Source organism: Pteropus vampyrus, unplaced genomic scaffold (genome assembly GCF_000151845.1).
Source record: "Pteropus vampyrus isolate Shadow unplaced genomic scaffold, Pvam_2.0 Scaffold11, whole genome shotgun sequence".
NCBI classification, from domain to species: Eukaryota; Metazoa; Chordata; class Mammalia; order Chiroptera; family Pteropodidae; genus Pteropus; species Pteropus vampyrus.
The window spans coordinates 4254168-4278039 of NW_011888792.1; the positions used below are offsets into that span (position 1 = coordinate 4254168).

The 23872-nt window shown below is 35.3% G+C and overlaps 1 protein-coding gene across 2 annotated transcripts in view; it reads right to left on the reverse strand.

The window, feature by feature from the left end:
• Positions 1-23872, reverse strand: part of EDIL3 (EGF like repeats and discoidin domains 3) — a 386832-nt gene that overhangs the window by 183355 nt on the left and 179605 nt on the right. For both annotated transcript variants that reach the window (XM_011377761.2, XM_011377772.1), the window contains one exon: positions 16456-16584. In XM_011377761.2, coding sequence (XP_011376063.1) covers positions 16456-16584 — 129 coding nt within the window. The remainder of the gene's footprint in view (positions 1-16455; positions 16585-23872) is intronic.

Consider the following 23872-nt stretch of genomic DNA (forward strand, 5'->3'; position numbering starts at 1 on the left):
AACATATTTCTTAGGCTAGCTGCAGGACAATCACCTTTTTAAAAACTGGGTTTGGTATGATTAATCTTGTACTCAAGCTTATATATTTTGGACAGTGCTAAGATCACAAGGTTACTGTAAGAGAATAATTCATCCAAACCAAAAAATGAACACTAAGTTCTTCATTAACCAAAGAGTTTCCCAATATATAAGATTTAAATAAAACAAAAAATTTTTTTTACCTAATTTTGGGTACGTATTTCTACTATTACTGAATCAGATCTTGAAGCATCTTCAATAGTTTGTCTGATTACATTTAAGTAATATAACTATCCTTAGCTTACTTTCAGTTAATAAATAATCACTTATATTTTACATACTAAAGTATGTCCAGTCTTGTAGCATCTAAAAATCCATAATCATATCCGATTTGAAATTCTCTTCCCCACCTTAAGCTTACCTAAGACTGGAAAATTGCTGTGGGGTAGGAGCAAGCCCTCTCTGCAGGGACAAAACATTTAAAAGTTATAAATAAAATTAATAAATTATTAAATTAAATATGTGTGTGTGTGTGTGTGTGTGTGTGTGTGTATTCCTATTTTTCTAACAGTGTGGAAGACCAGTTTGAATTGAGATACTCCCAGATAAGTCAGAGTTCCCAAAATCAAAGTGAGGATTCTGGGAGAAAGGACTTTCAACCCACTCTTCTCAGTGGAAACCCCAGCCTGAACACCCAGGCTCTGCTTCCCCCCACCCAGCAAACAGCTACCCCATGGCCTGTCACTGAGCTGAGAGATGTGCACATTAGTGACATAGTCCACCTATGGCAGGGCAGATATGGAGAAGAGGCCTACAAAGGCCCTGGAAGTAAGCTAGGTGCCATTTGGACAGAGTGTTCTGGAGTTCTGAGTACCCTGAGCATGGTCTAGAAGTGGGAGATCTGTCTCTAGGTAGACATAGTCCTTTGTGTCCATCAACTTCTTGCCCCTTGGAGAGAGTTGAGACCACAGAAAGGCCAGAACATAGGCCCAATGTGAGAGACACAGGGCAGGGGACCCTCGTGGCAGTGTCCAGGGAAAGAGCTGGAAGGAAGTTTGGGTCATAGCTTCTCTCTTATTCCAGCATATCCTCCACTCTCTAGCTATATTTTGATTTCTCATTAGCAGAGTAGATGAAATGAACATTCGCCTTGATTTTCAGGTTAAAATGTGGCATTGGTGACCCCTGGAGGTAGCAGATGTGCAGTTGTGGGCTCATTCTCTATTGGGGCAATTTTGTCATTTTTTTGAAGACACCTCATCACTGGGAATTCCTTGCCTCTAGCTGCCATCTCTGATGGGTCACTCTGCCCTGTCTCCTGGTTCCCTATGGCCCACTACTCTGGTGGGTCGTGAAACTTCTCTGGGCTTTTCCTCTTAGGCTCCAGCCCTCCTAAGATAACACAGCCGCTTGGCTTTGGGTAACATCTGACCCTGAGGAAATGTAGACATGTTTTATCTTCAATATTCTGGATATACAGTCCATTCCTCAAATAATCCTTGTCCTTGCTCTGTGACAGTTTCAATCACAGACTCTTGTTTTTGAACCTTCTTAGGCAGGTGTTAAATCACCAGTTTGTACGTAATTGAATATAAGAAATCATTACATATACTAAAAGGAAAAAAAAAAGTTTCATTTCTTTCTGATTTCTTATAGTCTTTTTTCCTTTATCATAATGTACTTAATACCAGTCATATTTAAATAAAATATTTTGAGAAAAGAAGATAAAAGTCTGCTTTTAAAATCTACCAAAGCTCTTGAATTTTCTACTTGAAAAGCTTTAAAAATAAAAGTTGGGCAAATATTTTGAACTTAAAAGAATGACTCTACTTTCGAATGACAAAACCAAATCATGTCCAAAGTCCCTGAAAAACAGAAAATGACCAAAAGGTTTATTTTAAATACATTCTCTGAACCATTTGAGAATGGCAGGCCATAAACTACAGCAGAAAGATAGCTGGCAATAAATATTTTTCTTCAATTCAATTGCTCTGAAGGGGAAAGAAAAAGACTATGTTCTCAGATAAAAATGTCATTTACACTCTTACTGGGCTCCACTCAAAGAAAAATTGAAATAAGCTATTTTTCCTATGAGTTTAAAATATCAATTAAAAATAGAGCCCAGTAAGAGTTAAAGTAACTCCAAGGAAACAAGACGATTTCAAGTTTGTTTAGTTTTTGAAATATAAGATGATTGACATAAAAATATACTAAATTCCTTATATGACTTTATATATTAAAAAAGTAATTGATAGTCCCTGAATTTAGCTAAGCAGGCTTAAAAGATTAACCAGTGTATCTAAAAATAACAATCAGCCGTCCTAAGTCAATTCATCAAGTATGTAATTTAGGGTAATGTTGGTAGTGGTATATTAACATGGACATTGCCATCTTTTAGAGAAAAATGCACATGGCAAGTTTTAGCAAAAAAAAAAAAAAATCCACATGTGTAGACTTGCAGATATAAATGAATTTCATCCTAAATGAAAACACAGAAAATGATTCTAGAAAATGCTAGCTGTATTGTCACCAAAATAATACCATATAACTTCTATGTGGATTCCATTGCTACTCTATTCAAATATGATGAATCATTCATACACAGATCTGTAGAAATCTGGAGTAATTTCCCTGCCTCTAAAAAGGCTGACTTGTACCCTGGAGCTGACCATAAGGGATTTATCTTTACTCCTCTACATGCTGTGCTATGCTTTGCTCTTCTCATTACATATGCAGAGATGACTGGGAAGAATTTGGAATAATTACTTATTTTTAATATCTATCCTGCTTATTCCACAATGCTGTTGAAACAGCTTGCAGTAAAATCTCTACATATTAAGAAGGTTGAAACTTAAAATAGATATACGAAACTGTATCGTAGAGTGGAAGCAATAGGAACCTAGGATAGAATACTTACTGGATTTGAACAGTAAGTTTGTCTATGCCAGACAAGCAAAACAGTTTCTGTAGTTCTTACCGAAGAATCTCTGTACCTCAGAAGAGAGAAACATGTGCTTCCTTGAATTTATTTTAAATGCATAAATACTACACTGACAATAGATATCCTTGCAGTCATAGTCATTCATTCAACAAGTATTTATTGTACACCTACTATGTGGCAGGCACCTTGCTAGATATAAACAGTAAATTGGTATATAAAACAAACACAAAACTCTGCCAAATAAGGGCAAGTAACACCAACAGGTCTAGTGCAAGAGACAAGACAATTACAATGATCTGCTGCAATTCCCCATGATTTTCTCTAGGTTTCCATTTTAGTAGTCAAACATAAGCAATTAATTATTTACTGAATTCTTATTAGTCATTCACTTATTCATTTATTTATCAAATATATTTGAGTATCTACTAAGTGCAAGGCACAGTTCTAGGTTATGAGCAAGCATTGAGAATAACTCAGGTAGTAGTTGTCTTTAAGCTCCTGGGGGTGATGAGAAATACACAAATAAATATGAAGCAAGGTAAGGAGAAAAAAGAAATAAGTGGCATGCAAGGTAGAAAGTAGGGAGGTTTCTTGCTCGAGGAAAGCGAGGAGCTTGTGGAAGTGCTCCTGGATGATCTGGGCCTGGTATTATCGATGAGCAATAGGGGATGGAGAGCACATCAGCAAAGGCAGCACAATGGACAATTGAGGTGAAGGAGGGATGACAAGTGGCTAATGGGCAAAGTGTTTGGTATATAAAGGGGGATATGAAAATAAAGTAGACAAGATAGAGCAGGGCCAGGTTTTAGCAGGAAATGAGGCTCAGCTTATGGAACAGGTACCCTTAACTATACCACTTGCTGTGCAAAGGCTAGCAAAGGAAACATACAGCTAGACTCTTGCCCTCAAGGACTTTATAATCTAACGTGTATACGGTCAGGAAATGCAAGATCCTTGTATTTAATTATTCTCATGTACCTTTCTTCTACTAGATGATAAAGAGAGTTCTATAAGGAGAGAACTGCATGACTGGCACAGTTTTGGGAAGGGCACATATTCAAAGCCATCTGATCAGTGACAGAACCGCCTTCTACTGTGCTTACTTTTTACATGTAACTATCGGTTCTCAGGACCCAGCTCTCCCACAAGTGTAACTCTTGGGCTGCATTCTTCTCTAAGTGCTGCTGGTTCCTGCCTTACATCATTGCTTTTGAAGGATCTACTGCCCAGGCTGTGTGAACATAGCTCACAAAGTTCACTCTGAAGAGATGTAGCATCAAGGCATACACAACTGGGAAAAGGCAGCAGACAATAAATCATGCTTGGTAAGAAGGTATACAAAGAAAAGCAACTTCAAGAAAAACGGCTGATTATAAACCACAAATAATGGCACAGAGTCTAGAAGAAAAAGCAGCAAACAGCTCTCTAGATACATCTTGATGGAAAGCATTGCTCATTACTCCATCTCTCAGACAAAGAAGTCACCACAGGCAGGGCAACACTAATACAATCACAATTTCTGGAGAGAACCGTAAATGCTGAATCAATGCTTCTAAATAGGTATGCTTGGTGGATGGTCCTCCTTATGTGTATTTGCATTAAAATGTGTATATGTGAAGATGCAAAGAATCCCTGATTAATCTTCAACCTCATCCCACCGTTGCTTCTTACATACTTATCATTAATTTGACAACAACTCCCTCACCTCCCAGTTTCTCTACCTCACTTTGTTTTTATCTGTCCTCTCTCCTCTGCCTCAAAATTGCACTTGCCATCTGAGCTTTTGATGTCACTCCCACTCCCATCTCTTCCAGGTAATTTAGTTAAATAGTACTAAACAAATTTTTAAAATTACCTAGCAATTATTTATCAATCTTTATAAACTGCAGGGCTCCCCAGAGCCTTCGAGAGCTAATAAACATTGACAGTATCCAAAAGGAGGACAAAATGTGCAATGTTCTCAGACTTATTTGGCCACAAATAAGTTTAGATGAATCAATATGTTTCTCTACATTAATTTCATAAGCTATTGAAAGCATATATTGTTTCCTAAAGGTATTTTTGTTTGTCTGTTTGTTTGTGTCTTCCACAGAGCCCAGTATCATGGAAGATAGGGTATTAGTAGATGTTAAATTAATAGGTCGATTGATTAACATACTAATAATTCAGTTATCCACCTATTTATTTAACAAATATTTATTGAGGACCTACTATGAGCTTTTTAGGCACAGAGAATAAAGCAAAAACTAAACAAATCAAGTCCTCACTCTTAGAAAGATTACTTTCTAGAGGAGAAAAAATCAACAAAAAATAAACACATAATATACCAGGTGGTAAGGAGTGTTAAAAAATTTAAAGGAAAGTAAGAGGGATGGAGAGTAAAGAGATTGTGGAGGAAGGTTTTACAGAACATTTTATTGCAGGTAGTTGGAGAAGGGCACTCTGGAGTATTATCACTTGTGCAAAGATCTAACAAAAAAGAAAGGGAGTGAGAGAGCCTTGTGATTATCTAAGAAAGAGAGGCCAGGCAAGTGAACACAAAGGCAAGGTTCCCAGACTAGAAGCTGGCTTGGCATGTTTGAGGAGAGTAAAGAGAACTGTGTGACAAGCAGAATCAGCACTATGGAGCATGGCTGGGGATAAGGTCAGAGATGGCTGGGAACAGAATGCGTCAGGCTCTTTTTGTCGCAATAGGACTTTGGATTCTGCTCCAAGTGAACTAGAAAACCATAAAGGGCTTTGTACAGCAACATGACCTAATATGAGTTGTGATTTAAGAGGATCAGTCTGGCTGCTGTTCTGAAAATAGACTAGGGACAAGTACAGAGTCAGCACAATCATTAAGAGTATGTCATAGTGGATAGTGGTGCCTTAGGGAAGAAGCGAGGGTGTAAGAAGTGATCAAAATCCAGATATAGTCTTTAAGTAATCAAAGAGCATACAAGAGACACTGAATATTGATAAATCTTCTAAGGAGTTTTATTGAAAAGCAGACAGCTAAAATAACAGCATCAATCATTCTCTCCTCCACTTCCTTCTTATCTCCCTCCCTCTCACCCTAGCTATTGAGAAGGTATACACTTTTAATTATAAAACTTTGTTTTTAAGACATATTGTGTTCTCATCCTCTCTGCTGCAAAATTAGCTCAGATAAAATGAGTATCAATTTCTTCTACTACGATTAAAGAAAAAAAGTATTTTGAAAACCAATCATAAAAATAATAATGATATTTTTAATTGCATTTAACACCACATATATTAACTTGCCTGGGCATCATCAACCTGGATCTAAAAGTAGGCAAAGGGCCCAGTTATTTCTATTTTACACATGAGAAAACCAAGACTTAGCATAATCATTCGTTCAAGTTGATATGACTTGTTAATAGCAGAGAAGGAATTGAAGTTTGAGTCTCTTCTACATTTCAGTTCACAATGCACTTCATGATTTCATTTTTCAAAGAAATTGTACTCATTTTATTTAGAAATAGTCAGAAGCAATTCTTTTACTTACCACTAAAAAAGTCTTTTTCATATGGTTGGGGGGAACAATTCTCACTTAGAAATGTTCTAGTTTAAGATATATCTTATAAAATTATTAAAACCTCCTTAATATCCAAGAATCATTTATTTCTAAAGGACATTGTTTTAAATTTCTATAAGTTTATAGGCTATGGCATGATCGTGAAATCAATTAAAATAGTAAGAGCAAAATCAATCAAGTTATATTCTAAAGGCTGATGTCAGAAGATCTCCACTCAAAGCAATCGTGATTTCCAGATATCCCATAAAATGTAAATGATATTCTCTTTTTCAAAATCATTATTGTATTTTAGTATGTAATTATATTAGTTTTGATTTATATATCACTTCTATTATAATACTTTCTTTAAAATATACTGTATTTTACTATTAAAACTCACTAATGTGAAATAGACACAATATATCTAAATGCAACCAATATTATGGGTCCTTTAAAGATATCAAAATTTGAAAATTCTGCATCTTAAATAACAGCATATATATTTAAGGTATCGATCATATGCATATATGTACATGTGTGCATTACATACTTTTTATCTTTAAAATTCTAGATTCTATCCTAATGAGGCAATTAAAAGCTAAAAACAAGACAAAAAGAAGGCATACTGGAAATTATAACAATATATTATACTGCTCAAGACTATAATAAGAAGTAAAATGAAAATTATAACACTACTGAAATTTATTAGCAAAAACCAAATATTTATGACCCCAGTATAATCCACTTTAAAGTATTTTCCAAATCTAAACATTGTTCAGCTCCTCCCAAGTCCTTGTGTCTACCTCAGTCTAAGCCATCAATGCCTCTTAGCTGGTCTCAAGTATTCCACTTTTGTCCCTAACAGGACCTATTCTTTAGCAGCACCCAGAGTCATTCTCCAAACAGAAGTTAGTTCATGTACTTTCTATCCTCCAAAGATACCCTTACACAATTACAATAAAATAAAAAGTTGTCTCTAAGGCTTATAAGGCCCCACATGATCTACTCCTTGACTACTGCTTAGATCTTCTTTCAGCCCCCTGTCCTCATCATTCGCCATGCTCCAAGCGTACACCCCTCAGGACTCTAAGCTTGCTGCTCCATCTGGTTTACTTGGCTGGCCTCCTGACTTCACTCATGCCATTGCTAAAGCATCACTTGGTAGAAGAAAACTTCTTTGGCTGTGCTCTAAAATAGCACTTGAATAATCCTGCTCCGTAGTCCCGATACTTGTAACACAAATCAGTACTTCATAGTATACATTACTACGTTATCTTTTTAAATTTAATTTTCTATTGAGATAATTGTAGATTTAATGCATATGTAAAAAAATAACACAAAGAGATCCCACGTACACTTTACCCAGTTCCCCTCAATGGTTGCCATTTTGCAAAACTGTGATATAAAAACACAACTAAAATATTGCTATTCCTATAACACTTCAATCTTATTCAGGTTTCTCCAGTTTTACTTGTACTCATTTGTGTGAATGTAAGTAATTCTCTAGAATTTTTTTCACATATGTAGGTTTGTGTATCTATCATCTCAGTAACTAATAGTTCCAACACCACAAGGACAACATGTTGTTCTTTTATAACCACATTCGTCCCCATTTCCTCACTCTCTAATACTTAGAAACTATTAATCTGTCCCTCATTTCTAAAATTTTATTTCAAAAATTTTATGTATTTGGAATCATCTAGTATGTATCCTCTTGGGATTGGCTTTTTCCATTCAGCTTAATTTGCTGAAGATTTCTATCAGTCGTATATAACAACAGTTCCTTCCTTTTCATTGCCGAGTAGTGAGTATTCCACAGTACATACGTGCCACTATTTGTTTAACTATTCACCTGTTGAAGGACATCTGGGTCAGTTCTAGCCTTTGGCTATTACCAATAAAGCTTTGTGAACATCCACATACAGATTTTTCGTGTGAACTTGAGTTTTCATTTCTCAGGGATAAACGCCCAAAAGTGCAGTTGCTGTACTGTGTGGTGAATGTGTGTGTCATAGTTTTTATTATGCCTTTTCCCCATTAGAATGGAAAAAAAAGTTCTATGATAGGAGCGACTTGGTTATTTTGGTTCACTGTTGTATCCCAATGTCCAAGACAGTGCTTGGCACAGAGTCGGGAATTAGCATACATCTGTTGGATAAGTACGTTTCAGACCCTCATGGAGATACATTCCCATGAGCACAGACTTTATTGTTTTGGTAATTGACGGGAGCAAAATAAGTCTGCGAAAAGAACCCCTGGGAAAGACGGCAGAGATAAGGATAAAGGAGAAATAGCCATGGTGTATGTCCCCTAACCTGCCTTAGGTGTCAGTTTGAGCCCTGAATGAAAGAGCAGTTAGAGTAAGAAGTGTTTATAAATGGATATGCACCTCTGAGAAAAGCCACATGATATTCCAACCCCAAGGAATATAGTAGAACCCAATGTCATTAAAATGGCTTAACCTTCAATGATTTTCCCTCAGACCACGTGCAGTCTCAGTTGCAGAGGACAGAGTAGCCTGACGCTCAGTCATAGTTTCAAGGTGGAACCAACGCCAGAGCCGGGGAGCTCATACTGGTTCCTAAGCACATGTGGCAACCCAGTGAACTGATAAGTAAGTTCTCAAAAAATGTGTGTCTAATGTGTAAATAAATAAATAATTTCTGACAGGACTGGGGAGGACATCAGGGGAGAATGAGGTCCTACCTGAGCTGTATAAAAAATGGTAGCTAACAGCAATAAGAATTTGGTAATCAGTGTTAACCTCACAAGCTAGGAGTCTTGAGGAATTTGGATTGCATGCAACAACCTTACTGTTTAAATTATATTTGTGGTACTCTATTCCTGGAGCTATCCTTTATAAAATTACGAGTAAATCAGTTTTAGAAGGTCAGGCCTATTAATATAAACACAAAACCTTCATGAGTATAACCTTCTGGCAAAATTTGTTTAAGATATTTCTGTTCAAAGTTTATGTTTTCTTGATAATTGAATTTCTTTTAATAAGCAACAGGAAAAAAGAGAAAGTCTAACTGTCATTTAAAGTAGCAATTTTCATACGTTTTGAGTTTGTGAATATCTGAGCATTTTATTAAATATATGAAAAACTGATTGTATTTGAATAGTCTCTCTGTGTAAATATCCAGGACATATGTCGGCCAGGGCAGTGCTCTTTGTGAGGCTCCTGCAAAGGATGAAAACAAACAAACAAACAAACTAACTAACTAACTAACTAACTAACTAATAAAATTCCCTGGAACTCTGGCTACTGAAGATAGATTAAGGGATAATACATTTTAAGAACAGTAACCTAATACCTGGCCTGATTCTTTCAATCAACCTTTAGCCAAAGGTTCTTGCTGTAAGGTGATTTCCATTATGTCAAGTAAAGGTTGAATGACAAAATTCAGTAAGGTTGCATAATTATACATTTAGTGTGAAATTATCTTTGCATATCCTGAGCTTGGTTTCTCTCTGAGTACTTCTGCTTAGTTTCTTTAAGGCATAGTACTGCCTTACAGTAGGGTTCTAGAACACTGATTCTTAGCCTTGGTTGCACATTAGAATCATCTGGGGAGGTTTTAAAACTCCTAATGCCTAGACCATAACCAGACCAATTAAATCAGAGTCTCTAAGGTGGGAGCCAGGCATCAGTATTTTTCATAGGTCCCGAGGTGATTCTAATGTGCAGCCAAGGCTGAGAAACAGTGTTCTAGAATCAGTAGTGTCAGTTTCACTGGGGTACTTTTTAATAGTCAGATTTGGATCCAAAATCAAATCTATTAAATCAGAATCTCTATTGATGAGCAAGAGAAATCTGAATATTTGTCTGCACTACCAGATAATTCATACATACACCAAGTTTAAGAACCTTTGGCTTTATAGAGTTAAAGTGGCTAACATTGACCTGCAAAGTCATTAGTGAACAGAAAAATTTGAAATCTCAATCCATAGTCAGAAAACCTTTTTGGGGTTGGAGACAAGTCTATTTTGGAAGTCTTCTTAGAGGTCTGGGTATTTGGCATGTGCGGTATGAATGTATGAATCTATTAATCAATAGTATAAAATTAATGTATGAATCTATTAATCAATAGTATAAAATTAAGACCAAACTGGTTTATAATAGTTAGCATAACATACAAAGATGTTTAGTTTGCAGATATCAGTAATAACTCTAGGTAAAATTTCCACACAGTTTTGAAGTGAATACTCTATTAGGGAAAATTCATTCTCTAGTGGAAAAGCAAAAATAAAGAGGCCATCGAGCTAAAATTAGGAAGATTAATTTTTAAAAAAATAATAATTACCTATCAGAATTAAGGATGTTAAAAGAGAATTCTAGTAGAAAATCTTAAAGCTCCGAATTTACTTCCCTCTGCCTCACAACTCATTTTTTTCCAAAAAATTATAATTAAATGTTTTTAAAGGAAGGAAAAATTTAAGGACTGATAGGAGTCCCCATTATATTTGAAACTACTATTCTATTAGGCACAAATAGCTAACCCTTTAAAATATATAAAGTATGTTCCAAAACCTCTCATTTGATCCTATTTAGAGATGCAGGACAAGAAATTATTAATTCTAATTTTTATAGAAATGTTATTTCCAGAATATAATACAGTATAAAGTTCTCGGTGTTTGTTGAATTGAATTGAATTGAATTGAATTATTGGATGAGAAAACTGAAGCACAGAACCATTAAGTGCTAACTGACTCTTCATCAATTGATCAAAATACAGTTGCATCAAAATATAGTTGTATCAAAAACCCACATCTAATCCAGAATTATTCCTTTACTAGCATGCTGCCTCCAGTATAATTTGGAAATAAAATATTCTTTAAGCAAGTAGTCCTCAAGCTTTGTGTACCTAAGGATCATATAGATGCTTTTAACTCTATCCAGCGTACCAGTTCAATAGGGCTGAGGTAGGACAAGATTCTGTATGTTTAACAAGCACCACCTACCAGAGAAAACATGTAATTGCCAAGTATGTAATTAATCTAATTAGCAGTGATTGTCAAAACAGCACATATCATCGGCTAACTCTAAGAAAAGTGAAGTATGTAAGTTACAGAAGTAAAATGACTCATGGCCCCAATTAATATTTGCTGAATGGATGAATCTATTAATCAATAGTATAAAATTAAGACCAAACTGGTTTATAATAGTTAGCATAACATACAAAGAGGAAAGTTTTTGATTCCGTGTTTTTCTGACCAGCTTTTTCAGTGGGAAAAGGGACTAGAGCACATATTATCTAGCACTAATTTGATAAAATGGGTCACTTCTTAAAGCAGCCCTTTTTCTTTCAGAGCTGCTATATCAGCTTTCCTTCCCCAAAGAATAGAAACCAAGATGTTAACCAATGTCACCATAAGAATAATAAAAAAAAAAAAAAAAAAAAAAAAAAGAATCAAAGGCTGCAGAGCTGTGCATAGGTAAGGAAGAATATACAGAATGCCCTTCCTTGGTAAGATGAGCAAAGAGTTCTGGAAATGAAGAAACAGTCCTTCCCCTAAGGCATTGGATTGTTACTAGGCAACAAATAAAATATGATTACTTCTAGTCAGCCCCAAATACAGCTCCCAGAAGAAAACTGGTTGCTTAAAAATGCCTTTCAAAAGTCTAAACTTTAGACAATTTTAGTGTTCAATTCATCCTATAATTTACATCTTATAATTATACCCACCCACATACACATACACACACATATATCTGTGTATAGATGTATGTTTCACATTATATGGCATTTTAAGAACACATATAATTTGATAATTCTATATAAAAATGAATAGTAATCATTACTAGTCTCATAAAGATACGATTTCATGCTATTTTCATTACCAAGAAAAGTTTTCGTAATGGTTAAAATCTGAATCACTGACAATAAATGCTAGTGAGAATACAGAACAGAAACTCTCATTCATTGCCAGTGAGTACACAAAATGAAAGAGCTACTGTGGAAAGCAGTTTGGCATTTTCTTTCAAAAGTAAATGTACTTTTACCAAACAACCCAAAAGTCACCCTCCTAGGTATTTACTCAAATGAGTTGAAAACTTAGGTCCACACAAAAACCTGCACGTGAATGTTTATGGCAGCTTTATTCATAATTGCCCAAAGTGGAAGCGACTAAAGTTTTCTTCAGTAGGTGAATGAGTAAACAAACTGTGACACATCCATAAAATGAAATATTATTCAGCAGTGCAAAAAGAAAAAGAGATATTGAGTCACAAAAAAATATAGAGGAATCTTAAATGCATATTGCTAAGTGAAATAAGTTAGTCTGAAAAGTCTACATGATTCCAGCTACATACTGTAGGATTCCAACTATATGACATTCTGGAGAAGGCAAAACTATAGAGATAGTAAAAAAAAAAATCACTGGTTGCCAGGGGTTAGGGGAAGCATGGAGGGAATGATATAGGCAAAGCATAGAAGATTTTAAGTCAGTGAAACTATTCTGTATGAGGCTATGGTGTATATGTGATATTAAGTATTTTTCAAAACCCACAGAACTATACAATATAAATTGTGAAACCCTAATATAAACTATGGACTTTAATAATAATGTATTAAGATTGGTTTATCAATTATAACAAATATGCTATATTAATGCAAGGTTTTAATAATAGGTCAAACTATTATGAAGAGAGATACGTAGGAACTCTCTGCTCAATTTTGTGTAAATCTAAAACTGTTTTAAAAACTAAAATTTACTAACTTTTTTTTAAAAAAAGACATGTAGGTAATATTAATGTTGTCACTGGAAACATTTTTTTTTCCTAATTTGTAACGTATTGACAAAATAATTGTTAAACTATACCTATTAACTATGTATCTGTCACTTCCCTATCATGAAACTTAAAATTCTTGAACTATTTAGCTATATTCCAAAAGATACTTAATTCATATTGTCATACAGAACTAAATTTATATGCCCCCATATATGGATGACTGAAGAAGTTTTTCAATTCTATTCCCAAATAAAATATTCATAATACATGAATATACCTTTTATTTTCATTTTCATTGATTTTCAATACAGTTTTGATTTGTAAAAACCATAATAAATATTTTGCCTATAATGTATTATTATGTAACTGAAGGCAGAATTTGCTATCTTAATCTATGAGATGATTATGTTTAGCTACTGAAAACCTTGAACGATATTTCTCAAACTTCAATATGCATCAAAGTTGACTGGGTATCAATATCATTTTGAAATACAGATTCAGATTTAGGTGGTTTGAGTTGGCACCTGATAATCTGCATTTCTAATAAGCTTCCAGGTAATGCTGATGCATAACCACACTTCGAGTAGCAAGGTTCTAGAGCATACCTGGGGCATTAAACTATCACCAATGTGAAAAATAAACCTGAATACCTAGCAGTTCTTGCAAGGGGTTAAAAGAGCCGCTTTTGTTTTCTCCTACCTGGAAAAGCTCTTAGGACTCCCAGAACTTCTAAATCTTCTTTCCTAATATATAATTTTTTTCAATTTCATCTATAAAGGGGGAAGACTTGATAACTTTTGTACAGTAAGCAAGCTACCCATTTAGTCATAATACTCTCCTAGCTTGTGTGAAACAAAGTAACCTATTTCTAGTTCAATTTCTCTATGTATATGTCTTCAATCACAGAAAGGTCAAGTGACTGGCTCAAGGTCACTTATCCAATAACTGTAAAGGTCAGGTCTCATATCCATGTCTCTGATTCCAAATCTAGGAAAAATCATTTTTTCTACATCTTCTGTTCCTTCTAATAGTGAGGCACTTTAGAGAATGGAGACCAGTTGGTTTAGACCACAAAATCCCCATTCTGAATTCAATCACTCAGCCTCTGGCTTCCCATTGCAATTCCTAACATGGGTTTAAGGTCTTGTGAGGGACCAGGATGAAGTGTTGTAAGGGGGAGGATATTTTTGTGCTTCAAAATAAGGCTTGAAATTCAAAATAATTATGTGGATTAATGAGCTCATGTGAGTATGGCATAAGGTCTGAAAGAAAAGACTTGGCCGTTCTACCATGGAGAATGGAGACAAGAATTATTTGTTCTATTTCTTCAAACCTGATGGTTTTCTCAAAAGGATTCATAACCAATCAATAAGCTAGAGTCAGAAACAGGTGGATACTTCTCCAGTCCCATCTATCTAAGGCAACCTTGCCTATCTTGGGACAAACACATGATGACTTGATGTCTTCAATGGAACTTCCAGGCTATTAAAGATAATTGAAACTAAACATTTCTTCACAATATGGAGAAAACAAGGCCCAGAGATGTTAAAATAATTTTCTATTGTTGTATGGATATTATTACTTAAAACTTAGGTTTGGAGTTTTCCATCTCTGGTTTAAGGACCAATCTTAACTTCATACTGACATCAGCAGTAGGTTAGGGTGAGAGGGTTGATAATTGTGAAATATTTAAGTGATATTATATTATGGTCTACACATGCCTTTCAAATACTGTCCTTCTAAAGATTCTTAACAGTAAGAATCTGCTTTTGTATACTCTCATACTCTCCTTCATGGAGCTTTGCATCATAGGAAAAGAAAGTTAGAATGATATGACCTTGCATGCAATTCCTGCTTCTGAACACTGGACAACACACCATTATGAAAATTCTGTTCTCACTTCATTTAATGGCTCAAGTGGGATGGTCAGACTGTCCCTTTCTGGGCACTGCTCTGGCATTGTATTATAAAATTCTGTAAATAAATAAAGTTAGTAATATTCTCTTGATGGTATTAAGTGAATGTCAATTAAATAAAAGGCACCAGGATTCTGGGCTCCTGTCTCTGTCTTTCTGGGATGGTGTTGTGTTCATGCGTGTGAAGACTGAGCAGTGATGTTATAGTAAGGGAGAGAGCCTTGGCAACTCTGGACCCGGCCTAAGAAAAATCAGGAGCCTCTAAATTCCTTGTTTGTGATCTGAGCTCTTAAAGACAATTACAAGCAGTTAAATGCTCATTGTAAAAGGAGCACAAATGCCCTTTGTACTCTAACAGGCTTCTATAGAAATTCCACAAACTCCTGGTGATGGCACTCTTCAGAAAAGTAAGAAATGCCTCCAAAGTCTCAGAGCCAGGAGGCCCACTGTATTTTTTGCTAGTGATCGGAAATGTGGCTCTAGCTGACATCCAGCTTTGCCTTACCTGTTTCTAACATCATGATCTTAACCACCACTCCAATCTTCAGAGCTCCTATTTCCACTCTTCCCATCATGTGCCATTGCCCTGTTCTCCTCTCTCAGATCAATGTCTTATCCCTCCGACAAGACTCAGCTTACAAGTGGCAGCCTCTGAGAGAGCCTTCCCTGACAGCTTACAGTCCACTGTGGCCTCCCTGCTTGCTGAACTCCTACAGCAGTCAGGGGCCCACTCATTTGGCATTTCTGTTGAACCATACTTCTACAAAGAAATCATCACAAGTGGACATATTTTGTTTAACTTTCCAGGATAAATAAGAATGGGATAAAAGAGAGAAGTGCAAATAACACACTTATTGAACTTTCAAAGACTTTCATGTTAAAAATGCCAACATGTTAAGGGGGGAAGAAACTGGCTTATAGGTAGAGTGGGGTGTGAAGTTTTTTTTTCTTTTCTGAGTATCATCTCTGAACCTAATCAACAGAATTCTGTCTGGGAAGCTCAAAGAATATAGCTTCAGGGCAAATATGAGACAGGTATCAGTTTATTATAAAAAGCGACATTTTGCAAATTTGCCTGAATGATATTGCAAGGGCAAGAGAAGACTGGTAGCCCCCATGACACAGGGGAGGGGGAGATTGAAAAGAGTCCTGAAGTCCTCAGCTGGGGAGGTGGCACATTCAATGGGAGAGAAGCAGCATTAGCCAATTGTCAGGGCTCTTTGCCACTCAAAGATTCTATTAGTCTACTGCAAACAAGAATGATAATGGCTCGCATACTGTACAATCAATAATAATAAAAGCAAAATGAGCACGGATAACTTACTGTGCTGACAGTGAATCCCATTAAATCCTCGAGAACATTTACAGACATAGCCTATGAATGTGTCCCCTCGATACGCTTCACTTATTTCACAGGTTCCTCCATTATGGCATGGATTAGGGATGCAGGGACCTGAAAGACAGAAAAAAATATTGCTGCATAATGCACATGCTTTACAGTAGACATTGGGTTAACATTTTGCAATTAACTGTTTTATAGAGAAAGGTGTTCTGAGTATGAGTGGTACGGGAAAAGTACTAGTCGTATGAGCTCTGGAGATCAATGACCTGGGTTTGAATCCTGGTTTCACCACTTCCTAGCCATGTGGTCATTGAGGATTTATTTAACTTCTCTGTGCCTCAGCCTCACCTTCTGTTAAATGTCAATACTCATGGAATCCACCTCAGAAGGGTAATGATACAGATAAAAAGTGTTCATACATATAAAATACTCAGTATATGTCTGTCACACACTGAGCACTCAAAAAAATAATAGTGCTAAGCGTTGTTATTAAGATCTCAAAATTGTAAAATATCTTCTGCATATTTATAAACTAATACTGAACAGCAATTTCTGGAGTTATGAACACAGAAGAGCTTTGTACCCTGCTGGTGGAAGTAGCATAAACTTGCAAATGACTGCAACCACATAGGCCAAGTGAAGAGGACAGCTGATTGTAATACTTTTACAGTCTATTTATTGTTTGTGGTGGAACATATTTCTGGAGAATCATAATTTTTGCCAATCTGTAAGAAGTAGCTCATCAAACATTGCAAATATAGAGAAGAGGGGCTGATAATCATTTTTAAGCTTTGAAAAAATAACTTCACCGGAGTGACTGGTACCTGTGACAGCCAAGAGAAGTGTGGTACTTGATCTCCCTTTAGAGAGTACCAGCTGCCAGCACGCTGGGAGTGTAGAGCTGGTCCAGTTCCTCTTGGCCTGGGACTCCTCTAATGCACATTCTCTAATCTGGGTGCCCCTTTAGTATGGCTGAGATTTTAACAAATGACATGGCAATTTGAAGCTTTTTCTATGCAATCTTCCTTCCTTCCTTTTCTCCCTTCAGAGGTGACAGGCTTGTGTCACAGTCTGTAGGCTCATCCTACCTACTCTCGTTCTCTCTCCCCTTTGTCCATCACTGAGATTCCTTTCCACCAATAAATCTTTTGCACTTTTAATTCTTTCCTGTATTTGGCTTCCTGGAGGATGGTAATTGACTCATGGTGGAATCCAAAATGGAGATTGTGAAGAAGGGAAGAGACAAGTTGAAGAAAGAAAAAAGCTCTCTCTGGAAAATGAAAAAAACCCAAGGAAAAATATAGTATTCTCTAATTTTGTCTTTTTTTTTTTTAATTGGAGAGAATATAATACATTTGCAAGTGAAAGAGATATCACTGAAGAGAAAGTTGAAATGTACATGTCAGAAAAAGAAAGAGTAATTAAACTAAGTGTCTGACTAAGTTTGAAAGGGTAAATTCATTTCTGGGGGAAGATTAATCAAGAAAAAGAGAAAATGGTTTCAGCAGAGACTAGAGGGAAGGTGAAAGGATTGAGCACAAGAATAGTGATAACTTGAGGTAACTGGGTGGGAGTACTATCAGGCAGGCTGTTGGAAAAGTGCAATAGTAAATGGCTACTTGAGTGTGATTTGAAACCATTTAAAGACTTCTGGAGAGAAAAGGAAATTTGCATCCTCACCTTGAGCAGTGAATTAGGATGCCAACAACAGGAACCTCTTAGGGGTTAGGCAACATTGTCTTACATTGAGGCAAGACTTTATAATTCTAGTCCTTCCTCCAGCAGCTATTTTGACATAGTTTTTTTTTTTTTTTCCCAGTTTAAAGTTTTGTGAAATTCAAATAAAGAATATAGAATCAAACAAAGATGAACATGAAATAGGAAACAGTGTGAGAACTTGATAGTGTCTGGATCTTCACTTTTTGATAGGGCTGACTTTCAAAAAGTGAAAAGAATTAATTTTTTTCAGTGATTTTCTCCAGATAGCTTCATGCCAATTAAAAACAATAAATTTACTTAAGCAGGCAGTTTTGTACTGTGTAGAATATGTCAGTTAAACTAACTCACCTCTGCCCTTGAGGTGGTACATTGCCAATTTTTGTTTGAGACAGAAAGACTGTGCAATACCAATGATCAGTTTTGTGGCAATTTGAATCACTTTCTTCTATCACCATGAGATGTAAACTGTGTTACAGAACATATTTCTTCTCTTTTTTCCCAGTTTGTACTTCTTCCTTCCTCTCAAATAAATTAACATTTGTTGGTGACTTACAATTGACAAATTCTCTTCCCATGAATAATCTCATTTATTCCTCACAGCAACTCGAAGTACTTGTCATTACTGTTCTCTTTTACAAAACTGTTCTTTTTTTAAAAAACTGAAGGTCAGATAATGTTTCTCAAATAAATATCTATGAGTAATGCACTTAGTTCTCACACTAAGAATCTGTGATTCTAAAACTAAAACTCCTTAGAGAATCAGCTAATTGATGAAGGGAGAATGAAATAAAGGTGATAGAGTTTTGATTCATCAGTTCACTTCAAAATAAGAAAAAATTGACAAATTTTTTTCATTAACTAGAAACTGATAACCATACATATAATAGCTAAAGAAAAAAATTAACCTAAATAATTATGGTCAAAGAATTACAGCATTTCAAACAAATAAGAAACCTTAGAGATCCCCCAGTCTAATCTTTCAATTTTTCAGATGAGGAAACAGCCTAATAAGGATTCAGTGATCAACTCCTCCCCCTCCACCCCCCCCAACAAAAAAAGCACCTAATATGAGAAAAATTGGGTTTAAGAAATTGTATCTTGGAGAAAAAAAGTTATTAAAACTGAAAATGATTAAGCTATTCCTGATCCCTCAAGAGAATGATGTAATTTATATGAGAAAGACAATAAATCTTTTCTATGCTCCCTTCCACTTACAAAGTTGGGTTAAGGAGGGATTTGAAAAAAACAAAACAAAACAAAACTGAATTAATAAGGCCTCTGCCAATTCTTGGAAGCAGTTAAAGCTGTGACTCTAAGAAAGATGACCAATGGAAGTCACTTGGAAGAGCAAAGGGAATATGAGCCTGGAATAGATGACTGCTTCCTGAAGTCTACTGAATCTTTGGAAAAGTAGAACTTGATAGATGCTGAGAATAAGTTAGTGGGTCTGTATAATGAAGAGAAGAACTTAGAAGTAGATGGGGAAAATCCAGAAGAGGAGACCCCAGAAACAGAGCTGGAAATAGACTTTAGGAAGAGAGGCGGGTCAATCAGTGTGCTGCGAGGCTGTAATATGTGAAGAAAAGTAGCTAGTAAGAAATTGTGATGTCTAAAATTCAAGTTTACATTACTTGCACAGCTGTTGTGTGAACTGTCATTGCTGAAATATCCAGATCTATACTCAAGTCTGCTAGACACACAGACCTGTGTGTGGTGTTTGGGGAAATCAAGAGGAAAGAACTGTGCTATTCATCTGGCTCATCCCGGCAGAAGTGAAGAAGTGTTGCAGCACAGGACGCCCAAGAGACTCAAGAATCCAGTGGATACAGGAACCTCAAGACAGAGCTGACAGAGATATCTAAAGTCCTAGACACTCTAGATATTTCTTGAGGGCATAGGTGAAGCTTGTCTAGCAATCATTGTGCAGCCTCTGGGATTCCCAAAAGATAGGAGTTAAAGTTGGAGCTCATTTTATTTACACTCAAAGGGCATCATGACCTCAGCTGACACCTGGGTCTCAGAAAAAGATTGCCTATTGCAGAGATTGTAACTGTGTTTTTCCTACTCCTAGGAATTCATTTATATTCATTTAAAGGGTGAGGATGAAGGAAAGCAAATGGGACAAGGATTTAACCTTTCTAGAATGCCTTGTATGCTCTGTAAGAATTTTTTTCCCCAGTACATCTTTGTTTTAGAGGCAAGAAAACAGCCTTGCTCAGAGAGGTTGAGTAACATGTCTTTCTGGAAAATCCAAGATTTTAACACACTCTGCCTGACTACAAATCTATGTCTTTTCCATTAAGCTACACTTCCTTGTTGAAGATCTGTACATTAATATGTTAGTCTTGACAGATGCAAACAGAATCAGCATGAATTCACTAAGTACATTCCTATAAATAATACAGGACTCCAAAGCCTTTCTAAGAGAAAATATTTCAGAGTATTTTCAGCAAATGGGTCAGGGTATATTAGGTATTATAAATATAAATAGGTTCTGCTATGCTGTGATAGTACTCTAGTTCAGCTATGTTTAAAATCAATTGTCAAACATGAGTATTTCCCCAATATTATTTGGTAATAATATATTGTATGCATACACTATTGCTTATACTGTGAGGATAAGAAAGAAATTGAACCTGCCTAAAGTACAGGCTTCTTTCTCCCTCCTTCCTTCTCTTTCTCTCTTTTTTTTTTCTTTTGGCCTTAATAATTATACTGTGGACTGATATTATATGCCTTGTACATACTCTTTTGAAGTACTAGTGATAGAGTGTTGAAATGAATGGTTACATGTCGCTTTTTCCCCACTAGACAATAAATACTCTGTGGTAAGAGTCATAGTTGTCACACAGTAGGTGTCTGATACATTGTAAATAAGCAAGGGTAAGGCAATAATGAGTGATAACCATTATATCTTTTGCCTAAACGCCATTTAAGTTTAGGTTTATAAATATAAATATCTTTTTGCTTTTTACTTGATAATTAATTAGGATACTTTCTGTAACTTTCCTATAACTTTCAAGGTTCAAGTGCTTTAAATTTATAATTAGGTTCCAATATTTTTTGTCTTTAATACAATTTAAGCTTCAAAAGTATCATATATGTAATAGTATTACAATTATAAATAACAAATTATTAGATTGTATACTTTTGCATAATGACTACATGTATCTTAATTCTTTGCCAAATATATACTCAAAAAATGTAATATTGCATATTCTCATTAATTATGTTTTACTCTCCTAATTTAATGATTCCTGTGTATATAAAGACATTCACTTAAAGCATGAGCAAGATTAAATAAACAGAGTACAGGTTAGTACATAAAGATAACATAATAAGTGTAGCCCAAGGTCCCAATTCACAAAATTTACTTAGCAGACAGAAAGTTTGGTTTTTGTTGTTAAATAGGAACACTTAAAACATATAATAGTTTCCAGGTTTCTTTCGCCAAGGTCTTGGCACACTAATAAATAATAATCATAACTTACATCATGTAATGTTGCTTACACTGTGAGGATATTATAAAAACTGACCCTGAGCCTGTTCGACATAGAGATTTTTTTTTTCTGATTTCAAGAGAAATATCATTTATTCATTACACACCTATCACGCGCTGAGCACTCCACTTATAATTTGTGATAAATGCTTTAAATGCAGCTGGAAGAGCAAGCTCACAACACAAGAAAATACTTATCCAGTTTACACTTCATTTTTTCAAGATAATTTAAATAGCTATCCTTCACGGTTGAATATACTATGCTCTGAATTAACTTTTTTTTAATGTAATGATTTCTGGAAATTTAGTTCTAGAATTTCTTCAGTTATATTAATAAATGATTGTAATGTGGCTACATTAACTTTTGTGACCAAAACTTTGATGTATTCTGGGCATCTCATATCTTTTCTGTAACATGTCAGTATATACACACACACACACACACACACACACACACACGCACACACATACGCATACATATATATGTATATATATGTATATATATGTGTATATATATGTATGTATAAGTTTATACATAAACTTATACATTGTTTTGAAAACATTTTAATTACTGATCAAAATTTGAAAACAAATGAATATTACTCAACCACTTAGAGCTCTCAAAAACAAAAATATAGACAAGGGCAATCTCAATTGCTTTCCATTTCAAAAGTCTCTTTTTAAAGAGACTTTTTTTTTTTGGTATTACGAGTATACAAAAGAAGTCTACAGAGTGGTGATTACTAGTTTCAGTTCTAATTAGTATTCATAAAAGTCCAATTATCTGATTAGATAACAACACTTGGTAATATCACTCTTAACAATGAAAGTATAAGTGGACTTTTAAGATACAAGATGCTTCAGGGAGTTTTAAAATCAATAATGCTGTCATACTTTTGTAGGTAATCTTTAAGTAGCTCTTCACACAATAGGGACAACATATGATCAATATTAATGAACAACTAAATTCAACAACATGCTTTCTAGGCATTTTTATACAAGCTCATATAAGTTTGTCAACAAGATTAATTACTCACAAAACAATGGATCTATATGGTTTGCTCTCTTTCTGCATCCACCTTCTCAAAATTCCAATGGTGAAGAATTGAAGTTACTCCCACATGTGCAACATGGTTAGCTTTTCACACATTTAGAGTCTATGCCCTAAATCATGAGTTCTTTATACTGTGTAAGCAGATTATTAAGAAGTAAATAGGTTAACTCTCTCCTCTGATCATGTGTACACAAGCTTCGTCGATTTTACAAAATTATGTCCCCAAAACACTGGCAGTTAGATTTTAAAAATGAATGTACTTTTTAGATTATGAAATAAGAAAATGCCAGTAAGGTGACTGCAAGAGTATGGATTCACTAATTGTTCTAGCAGGAAAATGAAACAGAAATAGTTATGAGCCAAAACTTCACTACAGACTCTGGTCTTAAAAACACATTAAAGTTCTCTTATTATAGTGTTGCTTTATTGTTTAATAAGGTTTAAACATTTTGACAGTTGCCATCCTGAGCCATTCCCGTTCTATTTTATAACTCATTGAAAAAGAAGTAATGATTCAGGGAACATTCACATAATTGATGCTTTCAAACTGTTTTTCACACTAGTTGTTCAGTCCCCTACCTCCTCTTCTTTGTTACTCCTTCTCTTTTAAATGTAAAATGCAAATTTAGCCATTTGAAGGGAAAAATCGGTCTATGAGTATTTTGTATGTATATTGAGAAAGTAAACTATAAATAAGACTAAAACATTCCATTTTAAGAAAGAATTTGCAAATTTAACAAATTGTCCTTTAAATGTGAAAATATTTAAATAGATCATGAAAACTGAAACCTGGGACTAAACATTTAGCCAAATATTCAGCTAAACATTTAGATTTCTTTTTGAATACCCACCAATAAACTTTCTCCTCCTCAAGAAGTAGCACTAGACTCTCTATATACAACTGTCTACAGGAAAGCACTGAGGTGACTAGTGCTTTCGAGTCTGTATTAGTTTCCCAAGTCTGCTGTAGCAAATTACCACAAAGGTGGTGGCTTCAAACAACAGAAACTCATTCTCTCACAGTTCAGGAGGCAAGAAGTCTGAAATCAAAGAGTCATCAAGGACCACACTCCCTCTGGAGGCTCTAGGGGAAAATCCTCCCTTGTCTCTTCCAGCTTTCGTGGCTC